The sequence below is a fragment of the Gossypium raimondii genome, chromosome 3 (assembly GCF_025698545.1).
Source record: "Gossypium raimondii isolate GPD5lz chromosome 3, ASM2569854v1, whole genome shotgun sequence".
NCBI lineage: Eukaryota > Viridiplantae > Streptophyta > Magnoliopsida > Malvales > Malvaceae > Gossypium > Gossypium raimondii.
Genome location: NC_068567.1, coordinates 9,560 through 34,017, shown reverse-complemented (window position 1 = coordinate 34,017; position 24,458 = coordinate 9,560). Strand labels below are relative to the sequence as shown.

The following is a 24,458-nucleotide window of genomic DNA, read 5'->3' as shown; positions in this document are numbered from 1 at the left end:
GCTTTGCAAGTTGTTTTATAGTGACCAGTCTGGTTACATCTGCTACAATGCACCGTGTGTTTCTCACGATTAAGCTCCTCTACGCATATCCGTTTCTTTTCAGGGCGTCCTGGTTGCCGGCGAAACTTGGGCGGTCGCACAACTTGAGCATCCTCATTCAAAGTACTAGGCGCCTCACCGAACTTGTTCCAGTCAATCTTCTGAGGAATGGGGTATATCTCTTCTGAATATGCCTCACAATAACTGGCAACTGTAAAGCATTTCTCTGCGAAAGCATATACATCTTTTCGGCATGACATGATTGCTGCCGCAGCATGTGCACAAGGTATTCCATAAAGTTGCCAATCACGACATGAACAAGAGTGTTTCCCAATATTCACAATGTCTGATCGTTCAGCCGATATAACCTCAAATTCTACTTCATCTGACCGCAGAACTTGATATGTTGATGCACGGCTGATAACTTCTCGCATGCGTGTCTCAGCACTAGGGGCTAGTACAGAAAACCAAGAATGACTTCTAGTTCGACGGTCCTCAAACTCCAGACATCAATTTGTTGTGAATTTGCTCAACCACCTGTATTATGGGTAACTCTCGAGCATCAAGAATCCACCGATCCTCAATGTTTGATGAGAGGTGCCCATAACGTGTCCCTTCGAAATACAACAATGCCCAGCGGGAGGGAGGAAATTGTTGTATCCACTTTGCAGCTTCAGGAGAAGCCTCCTCTATTTCAGCCATTTTCTCTTTAAAAGCAGTCGTAGTTGTAGCATATGCAGCTTTCCAGAGAAGATGGACAAGCCTTGAGTTCTTGAACTCTTTGCTAATGCTTTCACTAAGATAGCGCATGCAAAAGGCATGACAAGAATTTGGGAACTTTCTCCTTACTGCATCTAAAGTGCCTTTTTGACCATCTGATAGAAATGTGAGCTGTGGCATTTTCTCAGAATTCATCTCCAAAGCCTTATGCAACTCTGATAAGAACCAGATCCAGCTATCATCGTTTTCTGTATCAACAATGCCAAATGCAAGAGGAAATAAACCACCATCAGCATCAAAAGCAGTTGCTGAAAGCAAAGTACCAAGGTATTTGCTTTTAAGCTGGATTCCACCAAGCCCAACAATAGGCAAGCATCCACTCAAGAATCCACATATGGATGCATGAAAGGAAATAAACAGCCGCTGGAAACGGTTATCTGCACCAGTGGTGAATACCTCTGCAATACTTCCAGGGTTTGTTTTCTTTATTTGCTCACAAAATGTGGGAAGCATGCAGTATCCTTCTTCTGAAGAGCCATAAATAGCAGCAAGTCCCCGTTCCTTTGCACGCCAAGCTTGCTTGTATGGTATGATGATCCCATATTGTTTATGAATGTCATGCAATATATCCTTTGGTTTGTAATTGATGTTATCCCGTAGTCGTTCCTCTATAAAACTCACAATCCAATCCACAGAAGCTTGATGGTGCCCATTTTGTGCATTTTTCCCACAAGTATGTGTTCCTTCAAGACTTCTAATTGTGAAAGTTGGAGCATTGGGAAGCTTAACTGCACGAATACGCCATGGACATCCTTCTGTGGCGCACTTATCAAAGTAACGGATAAGGTCACTCTTTACAATACGCAGCTCAAAGTGCTGTGCAATGGCAGCTTCCTTAATAGCGTTACGGAAGGCCTTGACATCAGGGAACTCCTGACCAACAACAAAAGTGTGGTCTTCCATGGGGCAACCAATACAAATTATGATTTCATTCCATGCAATGACCAACTTACCATTGTCTTACCCAAGAAGGCAAGAGAGCTAACTTTTTTCAGTCAGGTAAAGAAGTTAAGAGGGCCAACAATTTTGAAGCCAACGAACAAACCATTCAGAGAGCTCCACATGAGCACTGTGAAGAATAACCATAACAAAATGAAAATTTGACATTAAAAGAAGTATACGAATACCGTCAACTGCTTAAAATGAAATTTCATGAAAAGTGAAAATTGAGAAGATATGATTCAAATGGTTCACATCTGACCATATGTACAAACAACCAAAGCATGAAATAAGCAATACCTAATTCATTGGAAACATGCATAATAGTATAACTGTATTGCTAGGAGACACAGGAGTATCCTAGATATACTTCATATTAATATCTTAACTGAATAAACGAACCTATGCCATCCTTCCTAAAGATAAAAGCTAATTGCTAAACACCCAATCTTCATATTTGCAAGCAGCAATTTACTTCTAAACAAGGAACAAATACTAGTAATAATCTATTAAAACCAGGCTCTCAACTCATCTACCAAAATAAAATGCTTATATAATGTAAAAACTCAAACTTTTGAACAGCTTACATTTTACAACAGTGATTACAATGGAAATTGTCCTCATAATTTCAACTAATAATTTTTATTTTATTTTATTTCGCATGTATCCTTTTGAGCTCTGTATACGTGTCAAACTGCTTAGCGGTGTTATTATGCTTGTTATCTGCATTTCACCATAGGATTCATGGTAAAGATTATGAAAGGGGATTACTAAGATACCGATATATAACGTGAATTTTAAGCGATAATGGAAAATGACAAGCACTAATCGGCATAAATTGAGTTTTAGTGAATCTAAATGCTGTAAAGGGCTTATGATGATTTGTATCTTTTAACCTCTTCAGGTATGGGACGAGATGTTACCGTTTTGATCTATCTTGATGTTAGAAAAGCTTTGGAAGGTAAGCATGCTTGCTTCTTTCAAGTTTCAGTCCGGTGATGATTCTATGAACCGAAGCAATAACTGCAAGTTATGTCTTTCTCACTTTTCTTTAAGAGTCGTGACCGAACATATATTGATCTGTTCTTGCCAAACTACGGTTCTTAAGTTGTCTTCGCTTGTTTTCTTGATGACTGCAGAAGGCATGAAGCTTTACATTTCAGACAACAAAGTGATATTGACTGAGGGTTTTGATGGGGTGGTACCTGTCAAGTGCTTTGAGAAAATAGAATCATGGCCAGATAGAAAACCTATACCTTTCACAAATGTTTAAAATTGGATGATGAAATGATCAGTTTTTTTTTTTTTTTCTCTCTTTTAAACCTGTGATGACAAATTTGTATTGGATCTTATAAAATTCATTTAGTTTGATATTACATCCTTGGCATCCATTTCTCTCCAACTTTCCATGATGTTTATGGTCGTGATTTGTTTTTGTTATAATTGTGTTTTAAAGGTATCATGATCGTGTTGTGTTTTTGTTTCATAATTGCGTTTGAGGTATTCAAGAAGGTATCCAGCAGGTCATGGAGGAAAAGGAAGATTCTTCTAAAGCACAGCAAGAAGGCAGTACTGATAAAAATTCAACTTGATGGCTGATAAGTGCATAATCGGAGATGCATGTGAGTACTTCTCCAGCATACCTATTGTAGATACAAGTTTAGAGATTTGGTGGAGCTGGCCTGGCATGAAATCACAAGAATGATACATGTCCTGAGAATCTTCCTGTATTGAGAAAGTGACCTTTAGAAACTACAAATATAATGGGTATCTCCATTGACAATGTTGATGCCCTTTTCCTATTTATATGCATATATATATTAATGAATTTTGGTCTTCCTGGTATTCTAGGTGATAGTTTATTCTTAATGGAACTTTGGATATGTGGTAAATATTTTCGTTTTGTGGAGTAAATTTTGGTACAAAAATTGCATATTAGTCCAACATCATCTGTGTATTCAATTGAATGTGTTTTTCGTTTTTTAAGGATATTGCTTATGGATTCCTCAATGAAGATATCTATCAATCGCTGCATTAGAGATGGAGATTTGATTATTGTAAATGAGAGGCATGATACTATGAAAGCTGTTAAAGTGTGCGAGAATTGGTTCTTCAAAATCGTGTCGGTGTATTTAAACATTCAAATTGGATAGGGAAGCCATTTGGTTCCATAATTTTCAGCAACAAAGGTGGATTCGTTTACCTATTGGCTCTGACACCGGAGTTATGGACTTTGGTTCTAAGTCATAGGACTCAGATTCTTTAAATTGCGGATATTAGCTTTGTGATTATGTACTTGGAAGTAGTTCTTGGTTGTTTGGTTCTTGAATCCGAGACCAGTAGTGGCTCCAACGGGACATGTGTATACCTTTGATTTCCATGAACAGAGGGCTGCCTCAGCTAGGTAAGCCTTAATGTTTATCGTTTGCAAAAGTGCATTGTGATGAAATATGATATAGTAACTGCTTAGGTTGAACTTGAATTCTGGGTTATCTTGAGTTGATGTCTTCATAGATCTACATTTTGTTGCCGTGATACTTCATTGTCTCTAATTGTGTCGGCTTACAGATCTTTATTAGTTTCATTAGTGAGTGCATTGTTATGAAATTTTGGTTTCAAAGATAGTTATGAAATATGATTTTAGAAACTGCTTAGGTTGAGCTTGAATTCTAGGTAGATTTCAGAAGTCTGTTCAGGTAGATGTATTCTTCGATCGACATTCTGTTGCTGTCATGCGTCATAGTCTCAAAATTATCTCGGTTTTGTGGAACCTTGCGTAGGACTCATTTATGATGCATATTTTATTCCATTATATGGTTTCTGTTTGTCTAATTGATAATAGAAAGATCCAAGGATGGTTGTTTTTTTTTTCTTTGATTCTTCTGTGTTGGTTCGCGAAAGAAGGAATGTTTTATGATTTTTCACTCCTTCAACAGAGAGGACTGGAATAAGCTCGATATGAATAGTATGATGATTACTTTGTAGTTTAGTTTCAATTTATATTTACGGAAAATTCAGTTTTGATACTTGGTTTTTGTAAATTGATGTCGTAAATATTATTATTAAATATTTACGGAGTTACGTTGTAGGTGAATTGAATTTCGGTTAGATAATTTCGTTTATTTAATGCACAATTTAAGTACAGGGACTAAATCGCCTAGGTAGTAAAAGTGTGATTGTTATTAAATTAAAAGCTAAAATATAACTAAGGGATTTATCTAATAAATAAACCATTATATAAATAGTTACGTCTATAGTGGCCGTTTATGACTTAAATATGTCTTTAATATATTTTTTTTCTTTTTTCTCTCCATCTTCTCCAAAAACGCCGAAACTCAAGGGAGAAAAGGGGAGAAGGAAATTCTTTAAAATTTCTTTTCCTTGACCGTGAGAAGGGAAATCGGTGGTGAAAGGAAGGGGAAAACTTCATGTTTTCTTCTATAATATATTTTTCTTTGTCTGTACTTTTCTTTTCTTTTGCTGGTCCGAATGGATGAAATAAAAGGGAGGTCAGTTGCATGGAGGGAGAGGCCATGGATTTGGCATATTAAATAGTTGTTTCTTCATATTAAGAAGCTTGAGAGGTGGGAGACGGTCAAATTGGTAAAGGCGAGGAGAAAGTTTGTGCTCTTAACATCAATTTGGGGAAGAATTCGGTAAGTTTCCCTTGAAATTTACACACACACTTACTCGTTTAGGTAATTGTCAAGTCGAATTAACTAGTTGGTGCCTTCAATTAAGTCGTCTGAATTTTATGATTAAACTGTCAATTAGCTGCTGTTGATTTTCGGTTAGGAGCAAATAAATCATGTTGGAAATTTGAAGAAATAGTTGTAAATAAAGAAAAATCCTGCTGTTTGGTTATGGTGTGAGTTTAAGTTATTTCTTGAATCATTGGTTGTACTCTGATGCTGGTAAGTGTGATGAAAATTGAGGGAAAAGTCTTGATGATTGTTAGTTGTTGAGTGAACTATGTGGCATGCAAACTCCATGCATGCTGTCCGAATATGACCTTTTGTAATGAAATTAAGATAACCTGCGGCTGGAATTGATTAAATATTAAGGTCTTAAGCTGCAATTAGAAGATGTCATAGTTATAATTAAGATGTCCTACTGCTGTATCGTGATTAAAATGTAAGTATTCATGCTGTAAGTATTCATGTTGTCTTAAAACATTTTCTGAAGTGGATTAATTGTTGTAATTTAAATGGCCTTAATAATGAAATTGTGGTATCTTAAAACAATAAATTGAGTGGAGTTATAGCTGTAATTTACAGTGCTTGGGTGTGGTGGTTAAAATGTATAACTCTGGGATTGATATTGATGATGTGCTGTTAATGAATAAATTGAGTTTTATTTGCTGAATGACATGTTTTTTTAGAAATACAAATTGAGTGTTGCTAATGGTGAGTTTTCTTTAAACTCCTTTATTATTTCGATGCTTGAAATTCTTATCAATTTTACAGGGATGATTCGGTGATAGTTAAATAGGGAAAAAAATTGTTCTTTACAAATTTCAGGGTTGCTACTGTTTTGTACTGGTTAAACTCGTTTATTTCAGATTTAGTTGTTGTCCAATTAGTGCAAAAATTTCCTGTTGCTCAAGCAAAGTAGATGCTGTTGCTGCTCTTTTTGTACTTTTAAAGCCCTATTCAAGTGTTGCAAATTGAAGAATTTAAATGCTGTGAATTGGAGTGTTAACGTGCTGCAAATTGAAGTGTTTAAATGTTGTAAATTGAAGTGTTTTAAGTACTGCAAATTGAATTGTTTAGTTGTTGGAAATTGAGATGTTTATCGCTGTAATTGAGGTGTATAAATGTTGTTAATTGGGATGTTAAAGTGTTGTAAGTTGAGGTGTTTAAATGCTGTAAATTGAAGTGTTTAATTGCTGTAAATTAAGGTGCTCAAATGATGTAAATTGAAGTGTTTAAGTGCTGCAAATTGTGGTGTACAAATGAGTTTAAAATTAGTTGCAGGTGAAAATAAGTTAGAAAACAAAATTGCACTTGATGTTATTTTAAAACAAGTTATGTTGTCATTGTAAGCTGTCCGAATATTTGTTTACACTGTCCAAATGATCACAAACATAAGTTGAATTGTTGATGTAAAATAAGTCATTGTAGTGATGCAATTTAAGTTGCTTGAATGTTATAAATGTAGGTTGGCTAAATATGCAATTAGCATATTTGCGATGTTGTGGACGTGGTTTGAGTTGCTAAGAAATGATATGACCATAAATTAAATAGAATGATATGAATTGTTGTAAGGATGATAGTTGGTTGAGAAGCTTGTAATGTTTGATTGTATTGCTTGTGTTATTAGATCTAAATGGTGTCCAATGGTGTCCATTGGTGCCAATTTCTTCTTTTAGAAAAAAAAAAAGAAATCTTTTTTTTAGAATAATTCTCGACAGTAAATGTTCCTTCCCTTTTCACTTCGATGTGAATTACCGGGATCATTCCTTCTCATTTACTTGTTTTTTCTTTTTCAGATTTGACAAAATCATCAACAAGGAAATCCCAGCTACCGTGGTGTATGAAGATGATAAGGTGCTGATCTTTTTTCTTTTTACTTCTGATTTTAAATTCTGCGGATTCTGTCACTGCTTATTTGTACGCTGGAAAGATCTTTTAGAAATCAGGCCTTTTTTTTCCTTCTTGAACTATGGCTTGATTCTTGCAACAGGTGATGCTTATTTTATATATATTTTTTCTATTTGTTTCTTAAAACAAATTTCCCTTGACCAAATTCTGGTCGTGACCTGGAACTTGGTCTGGCTTTTAACAATTCAAAAGGCACTACTTTTGACCTTTTCCACTTTTATCTTAAAATGGATAGAAATGCAAACACCTCCTGCCCTTATAAGTTGGAGAAGATACGTCGTCCTTGTGCATTTTGACAAGTAGCCCGCTATTGGCCTAAAGTAATGCATGGAGACTTGTGGGGTGGCACATTCTAAGTTAGAATGAGAGAGTAGAGGTTCTTTTGTTTGTCTTAAGAGCTGTCTATATAAAGGGCTGTGTTTTTTATTTTTGTTTAATTTATTTTCACTAGCGGTCTTGCTAAGGGTAATAGATGAGAATTTGTTGGAATTTTGAGGGATGCTGATTGTATTTAAGAGGATGGATTCTAAGGAATGAACGTGGAAGTGGCCATATGCCTTGAAATTATTGGGTTCATTAATTGGATCAGTCAGCTGGTCAAATTTTTCAGGGAAATGAGATAGCAAATGTATTAGGTAAGGTTGGCATTTGAAGGGAAGTATTTTCTTGGCTTGATGGTGATATTTGTTCTGTTTTATTGAGTTCTCTGTGCGATCATTGTTATTTCCGTGTCCTGGCGCTGTCTGTTCTTACTTGGTGTTCGAGTTTTGGTTGACTTGTGCTACTGATGTTTTAATTCTACATATTGGTTCTGAAATGTCTTTGTCCTTTGTTTGCTTTTGTGAGTGTTGTCAGTTATTAGTGAAAGTTGTCTTAACAAAAAAAGAAGATAGCAGGATTTTTCATGTTCAAGTAAGAGTTAGAAAGAATGCAATTGGCTTCATAATTGTTAATAGAAAGAGGTTAGCACTTCCAAGAGAAGTTAAGTGGACCACGTTTAAAATTTTAGATAATTTTGATGATGAAAACTGGTGAAGGCCACTCATTGATAGATTAGAGTTTAAGTAGCTTTCAGGAATGCTAGCTGAAACTTTGGAACATCAATTCCAAATTGAACAAATGAAAATGTTGTTGGCATTAGCAAAATCAGGAATATGTCCGCAGATGCACAACTAAAATTAGACCTAATGTATAAAGCTTGATTAGGTGAGCTGAATCAGGTAGAGATATTGTATGTAATAAAGCTTGATTAGGTGGTTTGAATCAGGTAAAGATATTGAATGTAACTGTATTGAAGCTGTCGAGGGTGTGTGGATTAGCAGCTAGGGGGTTGTTTGGTATGATGTTTTGAAGTTGATGTATGTGATGTTTGCTGTTTATTGCTGCCTTAATGAAAAATCCTTATTATTTTATTTCTTTCGTAACAAAGAAATACCGGTACTCACTGTTGCACTGAAAACAAATTTATTTAGCTTTGAATTTTGCTTCCATTGGCCGAAAGCTTTAAAGCTATCACTTCTGGTAAAGATTTTACAATAATCCTTTTTATTTTTTTAGCCAAACTTATGTAGCAACTGCTCGTGGGCCTACTTCATCGGTGACTGATTTCAGGTATGAATCATCACTTCTACTTTGTCTGTCTTTTCATTTTGTTTTAGTTTCAGATCTATTCTTTATTACTTATATTTCAGTGGGTTTTATGATTTTTTGTTTTCTTCTTTATGAATCCTTTTTCTTTGCCTGCTCATCTCTGTTTTTTTGTTGAAGATATATTTATTTATCGCTCGAAGCAAAGCAAAAGGGAAAGTAGGAGGGTTTTGAGGAGAGTGAAAAATGGTTGGTCCTACTTCATCGGAGATTGATATCAGGTATGAATATATACTTAAACTTTGTATCTCTGTTTTTAGTTTTAGATATATGCTTCTTTTTACTAATATTCTTTTTGGGTATTTGTCAGGGTTTTTGGTTTTCAGATTCAAAGAATCACTGTTTCGTTCAGTTGAAATTATGGATCTGTGCGGTATTTTTTGTTTGTTTATCATGTTTTTTGTTTTTGAATTTTCTGTTTTTCAGCAGAAGATTGTTGGGGCTGGGGTTGTTGGGCTTAGCTTGAATTCAGTACAGATTTTTTTAAGTGTGCTGTTGCATTTGATTTTCGTTCTTATTCCGTTCCCCGAATATCCCCGTCGTATTCCGATGCAGTATAAGCTATTCGGTGGATATCCCCTTCACATTCCGTCCCGGTTCAGTTGTTTTAGTGTCCGGTTCAGTTGTTTTAGTGTCCGGTTCAGATTTTTTGTATGTATGGACCGGACAACCTGTCGATCTTATTACAAGGAGGGATATACTATTCTTGGGTTATGCTGATCTGGGATATCCCATTCCATGGTATCCGGTTCGGGGATATCCCATTCCAAGGATATCCCGGGCTGGTTTAGTTTTTTTTTTTTTAATAAAAGTACTAGGCTATTATTAAAATTCAAAAACACATGAAACCAACCGGACTAAAATAAAGACCCAAAAACGATACAGTCCCAAAGGAAAACAAAGGCCTGGAAAAACTGAAACAAAAAAGAAAAGAAAAGAATCAAAATAAAAAAGATATGTATCTAAAAAAGTGACACACATGAAAAAATAATGAATGAAGAGAGAAAATGACACTTTCTTTTATTGGTTTTTTCAAAAAGATTACAAATGAAAACATTTTCAGGTTTCTTTCGCTTTTATTGTCTTCTCATTTCCCGTTTTCAAACTTTCTTTCCTGTTTTTTCTCTCCTTAGAAAATAAATTAGAACCAATTTAAGAAAATGTAAATATTAAAGATTAAATTTATTATTAGATATATTTTAATAATTAATTATATATTTTAACCATTCTAAATGATAAATTAGGTTTGATCCAATTTAATATGTATCATAATATTTTTATAAAGAATAAGAAGAAGAAGAAGACAATAGATTAGCTTACAATGAAGGATGAGAGATGGAGAAAGCAGAGGAGATAAAAGTCCATAGATTCAGCATTTTCAGTGTTTCTTTCTGAGAAAAAAGTTTTAATATTTTGTTTGGTTGCTGTGAAGGAGAGAACTTATAGAAAGCAAAATCTTTTGCTGTACATTAAATATACATTAAATAACTTAACGATTTTCTAATAAAATTGACTACTAAACAATAAATGACCAGTAAACAGTTTATTTCTAATGTTTCATTTCCCATTTATTCTCTTATTTTTTTTCCAACGATGACGAAATTAAATTGCAGTGAAAGTGTAATTAAATATGAATACACTAGAAATAATTTGTCATATACAAATATTTACTTTTATTTTTATTGTCAGTCTAATTCAGTAAGTGTAAGTAGGTTTATAGTAACAAATTACTTATTAGTCAATATGTGAGTCTATAACAACATATTGTATTAGTGTTAGTATAGCGAATGTGGTGAGGATAAAGTAAATAAAAAATGAAAAAAGCTGTTTTAAAAAGAAAAGGGATAATAAATTAAACCTAATGGTAAAAACTTTTCGTTTAGCAGAATACATTTAGATGGTATATATTTATTTCTCATTTATTATCTCCTATTCCCCCCTCCTTTTCCCTATGTCTCTTTACGTTCTTTGTCTTTAATTTTCCCCCAAAAAATTAGTAATTTAAATAAGGTATTAATTACCTTAAATGTTACCGTTGCCACATGGGGAATTAGAAATCTATTCTTTTTGGGCAGTGACGGGTAGGAGAAAGCTACCCGTTTTCTTCAGACTTTTCATATCCCGCATCCTTCCCATTATCTCTCTCTCGGTCCCATTTCAATATTTCCTCTCATTCTTTTTCGTGAGAGCGAGAAACCCAAAGATTTTGTCTGCCGTTTCTTTTTTTTTTTTCGGGTGATATTGAAATCCCCTGTTTTCGCTCTGTGTTTGAAATCAATCGATGTCGGTCTGTCTGTTTCTTTTTGGTTGTTTTATTGATCTCTTCCTGTATATGCATACTTCGATGCAAACCAAGAACGAACTGTTCAATAAGAGCGAGTTTCGGGTTTGGTGAGCGTTAAACGCGCCGTCGCATCGTCTCCCAAAGTGTAGAAAATCACTATCAATCGTGTAAGTGTAGAAAACCTTTTCTTGTTTTTGCTTAGCAGAATAATTTTGGGGTAAGGTTTTTCTGGGCCTGAGTCACGCTTAGATTTCGTCTTATCATTTATATTTTTGTCATTATAGTTCCTTTTCCAAATAACATGACACTAGTTCCATTCTGTTTCTTTCCGTGTTTCAAATCTAAGGATCTCATTCTGTTTTTTCTTTTTGTTTGTTTCTTGTGTTCTTTCGTGAGATAGATACCTAATTTTTCTCCTCCTGTAGATGCATATTGCAATGCAAACCAAGAACGAACGGTTCAATCAGAGCAAGTTTCGGGTTTGGTGATCGTCAAATGCGTCGTCGCTTCGGCTCCAAAGTGTGGAAAATCGCCGTCAATCCTGTAAGTATAGAAATTTTTTTCTTGTTTTTGCCTAGCAGAATAATTTTTGTAATATATTCTTCTTCTCTTGTTTTTGCTTAGCAGAGTAATTTTGGGGTTTGGTGTTTTTGGGCCTGACTCACGCTTAGGTTTCGGCTTTTCATTTATATTTTTGTCATTATAGTTATTTTTCCAAATAACATGACACTAGTTTGGAGTAGAACCTACGGTGAAAAGAGAGACCATGGAAAGCTTCTTCCTGTCATAGACGATAGTCTCATTTGCGATTTTTCACGTATCAAATAATTGGGATAAATAGGTAAAAGTATACATGAAATTTTAGTTTAATTAAATTTAAGGCTTTCAAAAATCTTTTATTATTGTTTATTCTAGTGGAATGTGAGATGATTTCTACAGTATAAAATGCGATCATTTCATTAATATGTTTCCCAAGCCAAACAAATTATGTTGTGTCTTAAAAAATCAAGCTCTCAAAGTAGTATAAACATTAAGAATGAGCAACAATAGAAAATGTAAACATTAAAAGTTAAATTTATTATTAATAACTTTATCATTGTGTTATCAGAAAATTCATAATAAGAAGGCATAATAACTTTTTTGCCATTTAAGTTTACAAAAAGTTATTTTAGCCATCCATTTATTTATTTATTTACATATTTTAGCTTTTCAACTCACATTTTTGTCAAATCACCTCAAAATCAATGAAAAATTAAGATTTGTTAACTTTGATAATGTGTTATACACATAGATTGCCACGTTAATAATATATCAACATTTTATAATTTTAATAATTTTAATTTTAAAAATAATTTTATAGTTTTTTTAATTTTAAAATTTATGTAAATGCACTAACAAGGTAAAAAAAACAAAAAAAAAGAGGTTAATTTTTTATTTATTTAAAAATGATTTAATAATATATGTAAATTTAAATGTTTTTGTCAAGTTAGAGGGCTGTCATAATTACTAAAAAGAAACTTATAGCATAAGGACCTCATGTAGAATTTGACCAAAAACTAATATATATCTAAAGCAAGTTAAGAGAAAGATTCTCGGATTTTCTCTCTCTATCTCCCAATTCTCAAAACCCTGATTATAATTTTGTTGATTTCCCTTTTTGATTCATCATTCGAAGCTTGCCAATTGACAACAGTAATATCCCTTGAAGAATCATCAAGGTTCCTCTTTCTATCTTCCTCCTATCATTCTCGATTTTCCCGATTTGTTTGTTTCCCGAGATTCCTCGATAACATCTTGGTTCTTTTACTTTTGTTTTTCAGTTTCTTCGTTCCTTAAGTTTTGTTTAGTAACTCAAGTTTTTCTGGCTGTGATGAATCAAAATCCTCAGCTATTTAATTTATGATCGTCCTCTGATATTGAAGAAAGCATTACCTCTCTTTCTTCTTTGTTTAAATTTTGTTTATTTTTCTTGCTTTAATTTGACATTAATTTGCGCTAACATTATGTTTGTTTGCCTTTTTCTTGTTTTTAGGTTTTAGCTTTTAGGACATAGCTCCCCAGGCTCCTACGCACATTTAATTATTCCAAAATCAAAGGATGGCCTAACTGGTTTGTCTAAGGTACAAGTTATTTTGTCCTCACGACTAACTAAGCAGTAAACATTTCTGCCCTCTATCATAGAGGAAACTACAATTGTGGCTGGGTATTAATTTGGAAAAAAAGTATGGAGTATTGTTAAAAGAATGCTGCTCAAGTTTTGTTAATTTGATTTGCCTTTTGTGTTTTGCTCACTCTTGATGCTGTATAAGGAAAAGAAAGAGAAGGACAATGGGAGTGAAATTAAATGGAAATTGTATCAAGAAATTCTGGTGGTAGAGACTAAGAGAGTATTAGTGGTTATAAGAAGGTGGGGAACTAAAAGAACATCAATGCTGAGGAAAACCTTAAAACTTGATATGCTAGTATTGATAGGTATAGGCCATAAATCCATGAGATAAATTGAGCTTCTAAATATATCCGTACAATGGAAAACCCTAATAAAACCTTAAAGCAATATCCATTATTCATCCTTGTTGGAAGAAATTGTCTTTAGAGTTAAATTGCATGTACCCCTCCTTCCTTAAGTCAAAATAGATGACCTTCCCAATGAACAGAAAGTATGTCATCGATCTAGAATTTAAAAGCTCATCAGCAAGTTATTTCAATCCATCAACTTATTGCAATCACTAAAACACTTGTAAGGTGTGTGTAATGAAAACAACATAAGGCTCAAAGATGTCCGATGAAATAATTTAGTGTTAGAATTTGCAATTTGTGTATCCAAGGCTTGTTCATTTGTTTTAAATGTCATAATCATGTTTAAGGTGTCATGTATTTATTATAAGTTTTGACATTTTAAAATAATTGGTGTTATATTGATTTTGATATGCTTTTGTGCTTGTGTAATATTGTATTTTAGCTATTTTTCTTGTGTCGTGTACAATATTAACAGGTCTGTTTAGAATCTCCACTTTTGCCCATAAATTTTGTCCTAGTCTTGTTTTATTTTGTGAACTTTTTGATGTTGAACTAAAGTATCCAACTCATTTAAAATTCTTTTGCCCATATATATGTTTGTATAATTTTGCTCTTTTATAATTTGCAATAAAGTAGTCAGTTTATGTTATGGAGGGAGTTCCATCTTAATTCTAATTTGTACTTACAAGAATAGCGTTACAAAAAAGCTACAAAAAGCATGAGCAAGACATTGAGTGTTTGATGGGTAATGGGGAGTTGAGGGTGATGTGGGTATTTGAGCACCAGAGTGAAAATGGTAGTCAGCGACGGTGTTAAGTGAGAGTATTGGTTTGGTGGCGGTGAGTTACTGAGAATCTTTTTGAAGATCAAACTATTTTCTTCTCTGATAAACTTTCTCTCCACCCTTTTTTCTCTCTATTTTGAACAATATTACTTCCCGCACCAAAAAAATTCTTTGGCCAATCAGTGTTTCTAAAATAAAGATTTCTCCCTTTCAACCGCAGACGAATGTATATTTATAATTTATAATTCTGTAAACATTCTCTTTTTCTTTTTTGTAGATTTAATAACTAAATAATGGAAATAATATTAGTAAACAATAAAATGTATATTTATAATTTCAGGTATGAATATGTACTTAGACTGTCTTTTTATTTCATCTCTTTTTAGTTTCTGATATATGCTTCTTTTTACTAACATTCTCATTGGATATTTGTCAGCGTTTTCGGTTTTCAGATTCAAAGAATAACTGTTTCGTTCCGTTGAAATTATGGATCTGTGCGGTTTTTTGTAGTTTATTTATCTTGGTACTATATGTTTTGTTTTTGAATTGTCTGTTCCGCTTTGCTCATATTATATCTATCTTGCTTTATATTTGTTATTTTTCCTTCGCAAAATACTGTTGGGGTTCTGTTTGTTTGTCTTCTACTTTCGTGAGGTAGATAAATTCTAAGTTTTCTCTTTCGTTTCTATTTTGTGTGTTTTTTGAAATCCCCGATTGAGGGTACTTTTGGTGGCTATGGTTTTGGTGTTGGTGCTCGCGATTCTTTCGGCATTCACATGTATTTTTTTACTTTTTTTTAAAATTTTTATGAATTACATATATATTTGAATTTCTTTAATTTTTTTTTATATTTGGCAGGCTACATTAGAGTAAAAGATGACAGTGATGGAAACTTTAAACCCATGCACCGAATGTAACCAGCAGTAAAAGAAGTCAGTCAATTACTGAATTATAGTGGGTTTGTTTTTTAGGCCTCGGTGAAGGGTTTCTTTTTTAGTGTTGTGTGGGGACAGTCTCGTCTGGTTGTTTTAGTTTCAGTTCTGCTGGGCTGGATTGGATTCTGTTGTGTGGGTTTTTTGTGAAGGGTTTGAGACCTTTTTTCATCTGGTTTGGGATTTTTCCCTTCCGGTTGAGAGATTTTATGCTCTGGTTCAGCTTATTTTAGGCTCCTATTCTTATAAACCGGTTAGGGAAAACGCCTATTCGGGTATAGGCCGGTTGAGCTATAGTTCAGTTCGGAACAGGCCGGTTCAGGAATAGTCCTGTTCCAGGTTTTACTTTATTCGGTTCGGCTGTTTTAGTGACCGGTTCGGGTTTATTTTAACGTTTGGACCGGGGTACTTGTCATGCTTATCCCGGCTGGGGATATCCCGTTCTTAGGATATCCCGGTTCGAGCTTATCCCTGTTTAAGGATATCCAAGATCGACTTAACTTGATCAATAAGTTCGCTCGTTGCTCACTACTAAGAAGGCCAATATGTTTGAAGAGATACAAATGACAAAGATGACAGTAAATGAAACCCAATTGTACATTAACATTGCTCCCCAAATAATAATATATATTTGTTATAACTAATGTATATTTTATACATTTTGTATAATTAATGTATATATTTGTTTTAATTAATGCATATTTTATATTAACAAATATTTTATTTAAATGTATGTAAATTACAATAATACAACATTTAATATGAATAATATATTAAATAATATAGTTTTATAATATTAAGAAATTAATTTTATACCATGGATAAAATTGTCTTTTATAAACTATGCCTTTCCAACTCAACATCAGCATTGCAATTAAGTAATTCACTTTTAAAAATCTTAAGAATCGCTTTTCGTTTCTTTGTTCCTTATACATGCATTTTTTTTATCATTGTTTAAATTTTTCTTCTTTTATTATTAACTTTTACATTTTTTCTTTTTAATTAAAACAATACATTATTTTTAAATAAATAATCTTAGTTTTTTAAAAAGTAAATTTTTCTACATTCTTTTTGTCTTTATCGTTCAATATTTTTAAATATTATTAAAAATTATATTTATTGAACAAATAAAAATAGTATTTAAATCATATTAAGCATTAGTGGAGAAATAAATCAAATCAAAACTCCTCTTCTTATTAGTTTGAAATGCCCAATAATGTCTCAAATTTTAGGCTTCTCTTTGTTAGTGACCAGACTTAACATCATTAATTTATTAGATTTTGACTATCTTTTTAACTCTTTATATATTTGATATAGTAAATAGTATTATTTTAAAATTAAATATATTCTGAGAATATTAAAAATGAGTGTATTAAATGGAAATTTGAAACCTAAATCACTTTATTACCGTTTTCATCAGTCTTTTCAAATACCCTTCCTTCCCCATCGTTGGAAATTTAAATCCTCTCTCCTTCACTTTCCCATTTCTTCACCATCTCTTTCTCTTCAAAATTTTCCCCTCTCATCCGTTTTCGTCTCTTCCTTCTCAATCGTTTTTTTTTTTTTGATATGGAAATCACTTGCTTCATCCATAGATTTTGGGTTTTCAGCCGTAGGAAATATTGTTTCGGTTCGTCTTTTCAAATCTATGGATGCCTTTGTGGTTGTTCTTGTTGGATGCTTTGGGAAAGAAAGAAACTCTGGCTCTGCAAGATTTTACCAGCAATGGCCTCTCTTTTGCAGTCAACTACTTTATTATTCATATTCTCTATTACATTGATTCTTATCCCAAATAGACACGCTATTCCCTTCATCGTATTGCACGGTAATGTTCTTATCCCAATATCTTTTCTTTTCAATTTTAATGTTCATATGCACTCTCCCATGGCTTAAATTCATTCTTTAATGCCCTAAAACTTGAGATAAATGGGGATTAGATGCCAGTTTAACCTGATACCCATATTTCTTTTATGGATATAATGCTTAAAGTTCAACTAAGACCACATAACTTCATTTCTAGCGAAATTGTTTAAGCAATTGTGCGTATAAATTGTTAAAATTCTGTTAAATGTACGGGTTAAACATGGTTCTACTTATCAGGGAATTCGTTTGACAATAGGGTTATGCTGATAACGCTTTCTGCATAATATGGTGACTAGTCTAACAGTCTGTGGAATCGACCAAACTGAATAAAGTAAATTAAAAACAATCATCATGTGTTTCTTTAATTTTCATTTTTCTTGAAGTATCCGTGTTCAACACATTCCCGGCCGTGGGTATAGCATATGACCCTCCAAATACATGAAAAGGTTATGTTACTCGGAGTGGGTGTAAGTGTTGGACATAGGCATCTGACTTGAGTATTTTCAGTTTTTTCTAGGATTGCATGTATTTGGAGGACTCTTGGAGGAACATATCTCGATGCCCATGTCCGAGCATGTGTTGGAGATGAATTTGGACACAGTAGTTATTTAGGCAAAATGAAGAGTTGGGTTAAAATATAGTGAAAAACTTACCAAAAAAAAAAAGTCAAACATACCCATATAAGATGCGTGCCTCTACTCACACCCGCTTGAGTCCAAGTAACATGTACTGAGTGTTGGTGCACTCATATGGTCCTCTGACTGGTTTTTTCACTGCAAACCATCAAACTGGATGAATTCTAATGTTTGTTAGTCAGATGTTTCAACTCAGTTTTGCCCTTTGATTTTTATTTGATCAATAGGGACTATGCCTAACAAGAAATTCGGAGGAACCTTCACATATTGTATCCATGTTCGACTACTTATGGTCTAAAACTATTGCTACAATATTGTGGCCATTGCATGTCTTACCAACAAAGTTCGTCTACAAAAAGATCGGCTCTGCCATTGGGATACAAAAGGTTTGATATATTAGCTACATAAACTTGTTATTGAAAATTTTTCTTCCAGCTTCAGAGTGAACTCTATTTATCAATCAATAAAACCTGCATGTATTGTCTATGTTTCGCCAACTCTTTCATTTTTCTTTTCTTGAAGTACTTGGGTGTGACACTTGTGTTTGACATATCACTGGACATTGCTTGGGGATATTAGTTGAGCCTTCAAATATATGGAAAAGCATACGCAAAATTAAACATATCAGTGTTGCTTACATACCCGTATTTGACACTCACACCTGTGTCATATAACGTAGTGTATTGCAATTGAAAAATAAGAAACCTTACAAAGGAGAAAAAGAGGAGGAACCCATATTATTATTTTTCCTTTTATGTGCAAAGATCCTTGTTGGAATGTTCCTTTTATTTTTCTTTGTTCAGCATTTCTAGTATTTCTGTTCTGGGTTTTATTGATTATTTTCTATCGTCCTCTAGACTGCCAAAAGCCGAGGTGGAAGTTTGCCAGCGCATATTGAAAAGTTTTATGAGGTTGGATGCTAATATGTTTTTAGTTTTCAAATGAAAAGGTTACTAGTCAATTTATCTCTTATTTTATGATGGCTCGTATGTGCAGACAATTGGTCTGGAAGTGCAGAATGGATATGGTTTAATAGAAACATCACCTTGCGTTACTGGTCGACAACCTTATTATAATGTAAGACAGCTGTAGGTCTTTCTATTATAATATTCAACTGAAACTATTCTCTTTCTTCCATGCTACCCCTGATAGAACATGTGATTTCTCCTAAGCAATGTGAATAAATTCTTAAAAAGAGAAATAATAGTTATATATCGGTAATCTCTGTTGCCCCTGCTCTTATTTTTTCTTGTATTACACTCGTCTGACTCTTAGACAGACTTGCATACAGGGATATGTCCCTACAAAAACATTCCAAATGAATGGAAAAGCTTAAAAAAATTGAACACACGTACATTGGATACATATCCGTATATAAGGCTCGCACCTGACTCCAAGTAACTAGCTAGAAATCTACTTTTTTAAATACATGATATTGGGGAAAAATGTGTTTGAGATCAATTGAAAAGTAAACATGTTATGCTGGTACTATCTTTTCTTGCTAAGTTCCTTAATTGGATCAAAGGAAAGGATCTATGTATGTGCTTTGGTATGAAAGTGAGTTTAAGAGAGTTTTCGTAAGCAGTTAATAAAATGTAAAGAAAAAAATAAAACATAAATGGGGATTTTGGTTTTCAGGTTTATAATTCACTGTTTCGCTCTGTGTTTGAAATCTATCAATATGGGTCTGTCTGTTTCTTTTTGGTTGCTTTATCGGAGACTGATTTCAGGTATGAATCTTTACTTGGGTTTGCGTTTTCATTTCTTTGCCTTTGTCTTTGTTTTTGTTTTTGTCTTTTGCCTTTTCATTTCTATTTTATGGTTTTTGGTTTTCAGGTTTAGACATCACTGTTTCGTTCCGTGTTTCAAATCTATTGATCTCGATCTGTTTGTTCTTTTTGTTTCTGTTTCTCCTCTGTTTCTGTTTTTTATGATTTATGCAATCCCCCTAACTATGTTTTTTTTATGGGAACATCTCTGTTTTTTAGTTTTTGATACATGCTTTTCTGTTTTTTAGTTTTTGATACATGCTTTTCACTTGAATTTATTTGAGTTTTTTTTTACCTTCTCTTTGCCAAATCCGAGTAAGGCTGTCAAGCTTGAGTTCAACTTGACAATGACTGAATTGATTTGAGTTTTACTTGTAGCCGAACCCAAGTGACTTATGGGCACATGTATCTGGTTTTTACCCCTAGTATTGATGTTCATTTTTTAGATACGAGAGTTACACATTCTAATTTTAGATTAATTCTAGATGGTTGAGCCATGCATGATTAGTTGATTGAAGATTTTTCTTACTCCGATGAATCAAAATAACTTTCTTTTGTGATAAATGTTCTCTTTCTCATTCTGTATGTTGGATTGATCTTCATGTTTAAATTATCCAAATTAAATGCTAATTATACTGCTATGACAGATCTCTGGTTAAACTTATTGTGAAGGGAAACTATTTGATTCTAAATGCTGCTTTTAAAATATTTTTGGATTACCTTGCAGTGGAATTCAAAAGCGGATATCTTCAAGCCCCAATGCTATTAAATTAATAGTATTTTCATTCATAAGGATCAGCTTGGCATACACGGAGTTGAAGAGAATTTATGAGGTGATGGCAATTTTTGTGAAACTAAATTTGAATTCTGCAGATTCCTTGTTAATGCTTTATGTTGTTATGCACTCTCCCATGGCTTAAATTCATTCTTTAATGCCCTCAAACTTGAGATAAATGGGGATTTTAGATGCCAGTTTAACGTGATACGCATATTTCTTTTATGGATATAATGCCTAAAGTTCAACTAAGACCACATACTTCATTTCTAGTGAAATTGTTTAAGGAATTGTGCCTTTGTATAAATTGTTAAAATTCTGTTAAATGTACATTCAAGGTTAAACATGGTTCTGCTTATCAGGGAATTCGTTTGACAATAGGGTTATGCTGATAATGCTTTCTGCAGAATATGCTGACTAGTCTAGCAGCCTGTGGATTTGACCAAACTGAATAAAGCAAATTAAAAACTTCCATCCTGTGTTGCTTTAATTTTCATTTTTCTTAAAGTATCCATGTTCAACACATTCCCGGACGTGGGTATAGCATATGACCCTCCAAATACATGAAAGGTTATGTTACTCGGACTTCGGTGTAAGTATTGGACATAGGCATCTGACCTGAGTATTTTCAGTTTTTTCTAGGATCGCATGTATTCGGTGGACTTTTGGAGGACTATATCTTGATGCCCATGTCTGAGCATGTGTTGGAGATGAATTCAGACACGATAGTTATTTAGGCAAAATGAAGAGTTGGGTTAATATAGAGAAAAACTTACCAAAAAAAAAGAGTCAAACATACCCATATAAGATGCGTGCGTGTCACATGTACCGAGTGTTGGTGCACTCATATGGTCCTCTGACTGCCTTTTTCGCTCCAAACTATCAAACTGGATGAATTCTAATGTTCGTTAGTCAGTTGTTTCAACTCAGTTTTGCAGTTTGATTTTTATTTGATCACAAAAAAATCCACTCTGCTATTGGGATAGAAAAGGTTTGATCTATTATCTACCTAAACCTTAAACGTTCCTTTCTCCTTTCTTAACTACTGTTTTTTCCATTCTTTTCAAATATTTTCCTTCTGTCCTGTTTTCTTTCTCCCAGCCTCCTTTCTTGTCCTTTCTTTCTTCACACACACAAATACGGTACATTAGGTAGAGAAACCCTAAGTTTTGTTTGTCGTTTCTGTTATTTGTGATTTTTGAAATCCCCTAATTCATTGGAGATTCATTTCATGGATGGATATGTATTTAACTTAGTTTCTTTCCTTTTAATCTCTGTTTTTAGTTTCAAATATATGCTTCTTTCTACTAATCTTTTCTGTGGACTTTTGCCAGGGTTTCCTGTTTTCTTATTCAAAGAGTCACTGTTACGTTCCGTTGAAATTATGGATCTCGGTGTGGTACTTTTTGGTTCTTTATCTTGTACTATATGTTCTTTTTTTTCTTCAATTTGTTTGTTTCCGTCTACTTTATATTTCCTTTTATTTTTTTCTTCGCTAAATACTGTTTTGGTTTCTCTTTTAGGGCTTCTGTTTTGGCGTTTGGGCCTTTGCCCTCCTTAGTTTATGGCCTTTTGGGCTTTTATCCCGCTTGGAGGCTGTCTGACCCTATTTGCAAATGCACAGTAAGTTGCTTCTATTGTGAAAGTCTCTAAATCTGTGTTCTCTTTTTGCATACTGGTTTGTGATCCATCTTTTTGCTCGGGCCACAGATTTGGTTTTGTTTTCATTTTTTTAGTGTTTTGGGTTGGGTTGTTTTGGAATGTGTTTGAGCTGTTTTTATGTCCAGTTTTCTTTTGATAGTATTTAATTTTAAAAAGATTAGTAAAATATTTTTGAACATAACTGTTTAATTTTGAAGCAACTGTTTTAGAATTAAATAAGTTTAAAAAAAAATAATATAATTTAAATTTTTAAGGTTTTTTACTTCTCTCTGTTAATTTGTCCAAAACAGTAGTAGTGATTTAAAGAAGGTTTTAATTACCATAAATGTTACCGTTGCATTATTCGTAATCTGAACCTGCTTTTATGTTATTTGGACATCATGCTTTGGATTTTTCTGTTTAGTTGTAAAGAATTTTTTATCCGGTACAGATTTTTAACTGGCCTGCTGTAGTTAATTTTCTTTCTTATTCTGCTCCGACTTTATTCCTGTCAAATAGTGCCTGAATAGGTTCTTCAGTAGTTGCTTTTTTTTTTGTCTGGATAATAGTTAGATAGAGGTATAATTTGTTCCGAGCTTTCTTATTGCCCGTAATAGGACGACATTTTCCTGAAATTAATTAACTATCCGTAAAAACTGGTCAGTTTTTTTTATGTTTTTAATTTTTGAGTTCGGTGTTTTGATGTTTAGAAATTGCTGTTTTGCTATGTGTTATTATTGAGGTGGCCTGTGACTTACTTTGTTGTTTTATGCTGTTTATTTCATTCTGTTATTTTCTAAATAAGAGGACCTAAAAAAAAAAAAAAGGTGTCTAAAAAAATGACAGATACATCAACAAATAATATATGAAAAGAAAACATTTCTTTTAATTATTCTTCTGGAGCAATTTACATAATATATATAATTATTTCAATAGTTTTCCATTCTTTATAGAAATGCGAATTACCCACTAAACGATCAAAACCGGCATATAGGATTCCAGACTGGGACATTCTGTTTCTTAGTTTTCTCAAAAATTCTGTAGTTTTAAAAAATAATAATAATCTAATTGGGATGCTTGTTAATATTGATGCTTGTTAATATTGATAGTAATTGAAGAATTGGAGAATTTCAACCGATTTGCTAATTGCGAAGGTTTTTTTTGATTTGGGTTCATATACGGTGGAGGTTGTCAAGATTGTGTATGCATATATGTTTTCTTTTTCATACTGCTAGGTGCTTGCATTCATTAGTAAGGATTGGGTATATTTTCTTTAAAATAGTTGGGATTGTTCGTGTTCTGTTGGGTATGATTTGCAAACGGCTTTTGATTGGAAGTTTTAGGTAAACCCATGGTATCTCTGTATATCAGCTGAATGGGAAGTTTTGTGTGATTATTGATATATCCATGTGGCGAAATACTCGGATTTTGGTTAAAGATGGAATTATATTCATCTGTGTTACCTAGCCTTACATGAAGGGAAATTGAGTTGTAATCTTTTAAGTGATTACATAATTTTGATTTTGCTTATTGGTTGATGGTTTTTATGATACTGTAAAAAAGATGCGTTGGATATATTCTCTAATGATGTCATAACTAATTTCTTCTTCATTTATTGTCTTAGTTGATTTTACTAGCCTTTCTAATGAAGAGACAGCTGAAGGAGCCAATGTAAGCATTATTGAGAAGGAATGTCGGATTCAGAAGCAATTTTCAGCTTTTGTAGCAGCCAGTGGAGATCAACAGTCGTGGAGAAAAGAGAAACCATTGACCACTGAAGTTGCAGTTTTGAAAGATCATGTCCCTAGTTTCGATGTCACTTGTGAACCTGAGGTTATAGATTTATTAACCCCATCTCCCAGCTATAGAGTCAGGCCATGCACCAAGAAAAGAATTTCCAAGTTTTCTCCTGAGATCATAGATCTCACTTGAGCTTTGTCTGAGCATAGAATGTTGGGCATGAATTAACAGGAGGATTAAGCGGGCCACAAGAGTAATTGTTTTATCCCTTAAATCAACTGGAAGGTCTGGGTAGGGAATTTTATTCATTTCTACTATGATAATGACCCGTTCTGCTTTAATGCTAATTGATCAGATTAGAGGTAATTGTTTTCATCAAATACTACAATCCTGCCTAGCTGATGATGAGGAAATTATTCATTGTATATTAGCGCTTTACTTATATTGAAATTAAGAGAAATTAATTTGAGTTTTTAGTCTGAAATACAAGATGGTCACATCATAAATTGA

At 33.4% G+C, this 24,458-nt stretch overlaps 2 protein-coding genes and 1 long non-coding RNA gene across 9 annotated transcripts; 2 read left to right on the top strand and 1 right to left on the bottom strand.

Annotated features, from left to right (window-relative positions):
• Nucleotides 1–534: 534 nt before the first annotated feature.
• LOC105796239 (uncharacterized) lies at nt 535–1,722 on the bottom strand. The gene has a single exon (XM_052628288.1). The coding sequence runs from the start codon at nt 1,720–1,722 to the stop codon at nt 535–537; it is 1,188 nt and encodes a 395-aa protein (XP_052484248.1).
• A 729-nt stretch (nt 1,723–2,451) lies between these two features.
• On the top strand, nt 2,452–3,586 carry LOC105796246 (uncharacterized). The gene is made up of 2 exons (XR_001134407.2): nt 2,452–2,719; nt 2,898–3,586. It is a non-coding gene; the product is annotated as an uncharacterized LOC105796246 (long non-coding RNA).
• A 330-nt stretch (nt 3,587–3,916) lies between these two features.
• Nucleotides 3,917–24,437, top strand: LOC105784909 (probable acyl-activating enzyme 16, chloroplastic). 7 transcript variants are annotated; one of them, XM_052627816.1, is made up of 9 exons: nt 3,917–4,162; nt 18,251–18,409; nt 18,881–18,934; nt 19,020–19,100; nt 19,662–19,753; nt 20,520–20,625; nt 21,902–21,966; nt 22,091–22,190; nt 23,833–24,437. In XM_052627816.1, the coding sequence occupies exons 2-9, from the start codon at nt 18,299–18,301 to the stop codon at nt 23,881–23,883; spliced, it is 660 nt and encodes a 219-aa protein (XP_052483776.1). In that variant the 5' UTR covers nt 3,917–4,162; nt 18,251–18,298; the 3' UTR covers nt 23,884–24,437. The 7 variants fall into 7 exon arrangements, 5 of the variants coding, with proteins under 5 accessions (XP_052483776.1, XP_052483777.1, XP_052483778.1 ...); XM_052627817.1 differs by lacking the exon at nt 3,917–4,162 and adding an exon at nt 16,934–17,350 and having other exon boundaries at nt 17,896–18,409; nt 21,902–21,988; XM_052627818.1 differs by lacking the exon at nt 3,917–4,162 and adding an exon at nt 16,935–17,350 and having other exon boundaries at nt 17,896–18,409; nt 21,902–21,961.
• The last annotated feature ends 21 nt before the right edge of the window (nt 24,438–24,458 follow it).

Excerpts from the sequence above, each read along its gene's own strand:
- LOC105796239 (XM_052628288.1), bottom strand. The coding sequence starts at position 1,722 with ATGGAAGACCACACTTTTGTTGTTGGTCAGGAGTTCCCTGATGTCAAG.
- LOC105784909 (XM_052627816.1), top strand. The coding sequence starts at position 18,299 with ATGTTCGACTACTTATGGTCTAAAACTATTGCTACAATATTGTGGCCA. Across the intron at positions 19,754-20,519 it reads TTATCGGAGACTGATTTCAG|TGGAATTCAAAAGCGGATAT; the intron begins GTATGAATCTTT and ends ATTACCTTGCAG. Across the intron at positions 20,626-21,901 it reads AGTTGAAGAGAATTTATGAG|GGTTTCCTGTTTTCTTATTC; the intron begins GTGATGGCAATT and ends GACTTTTGCCAG.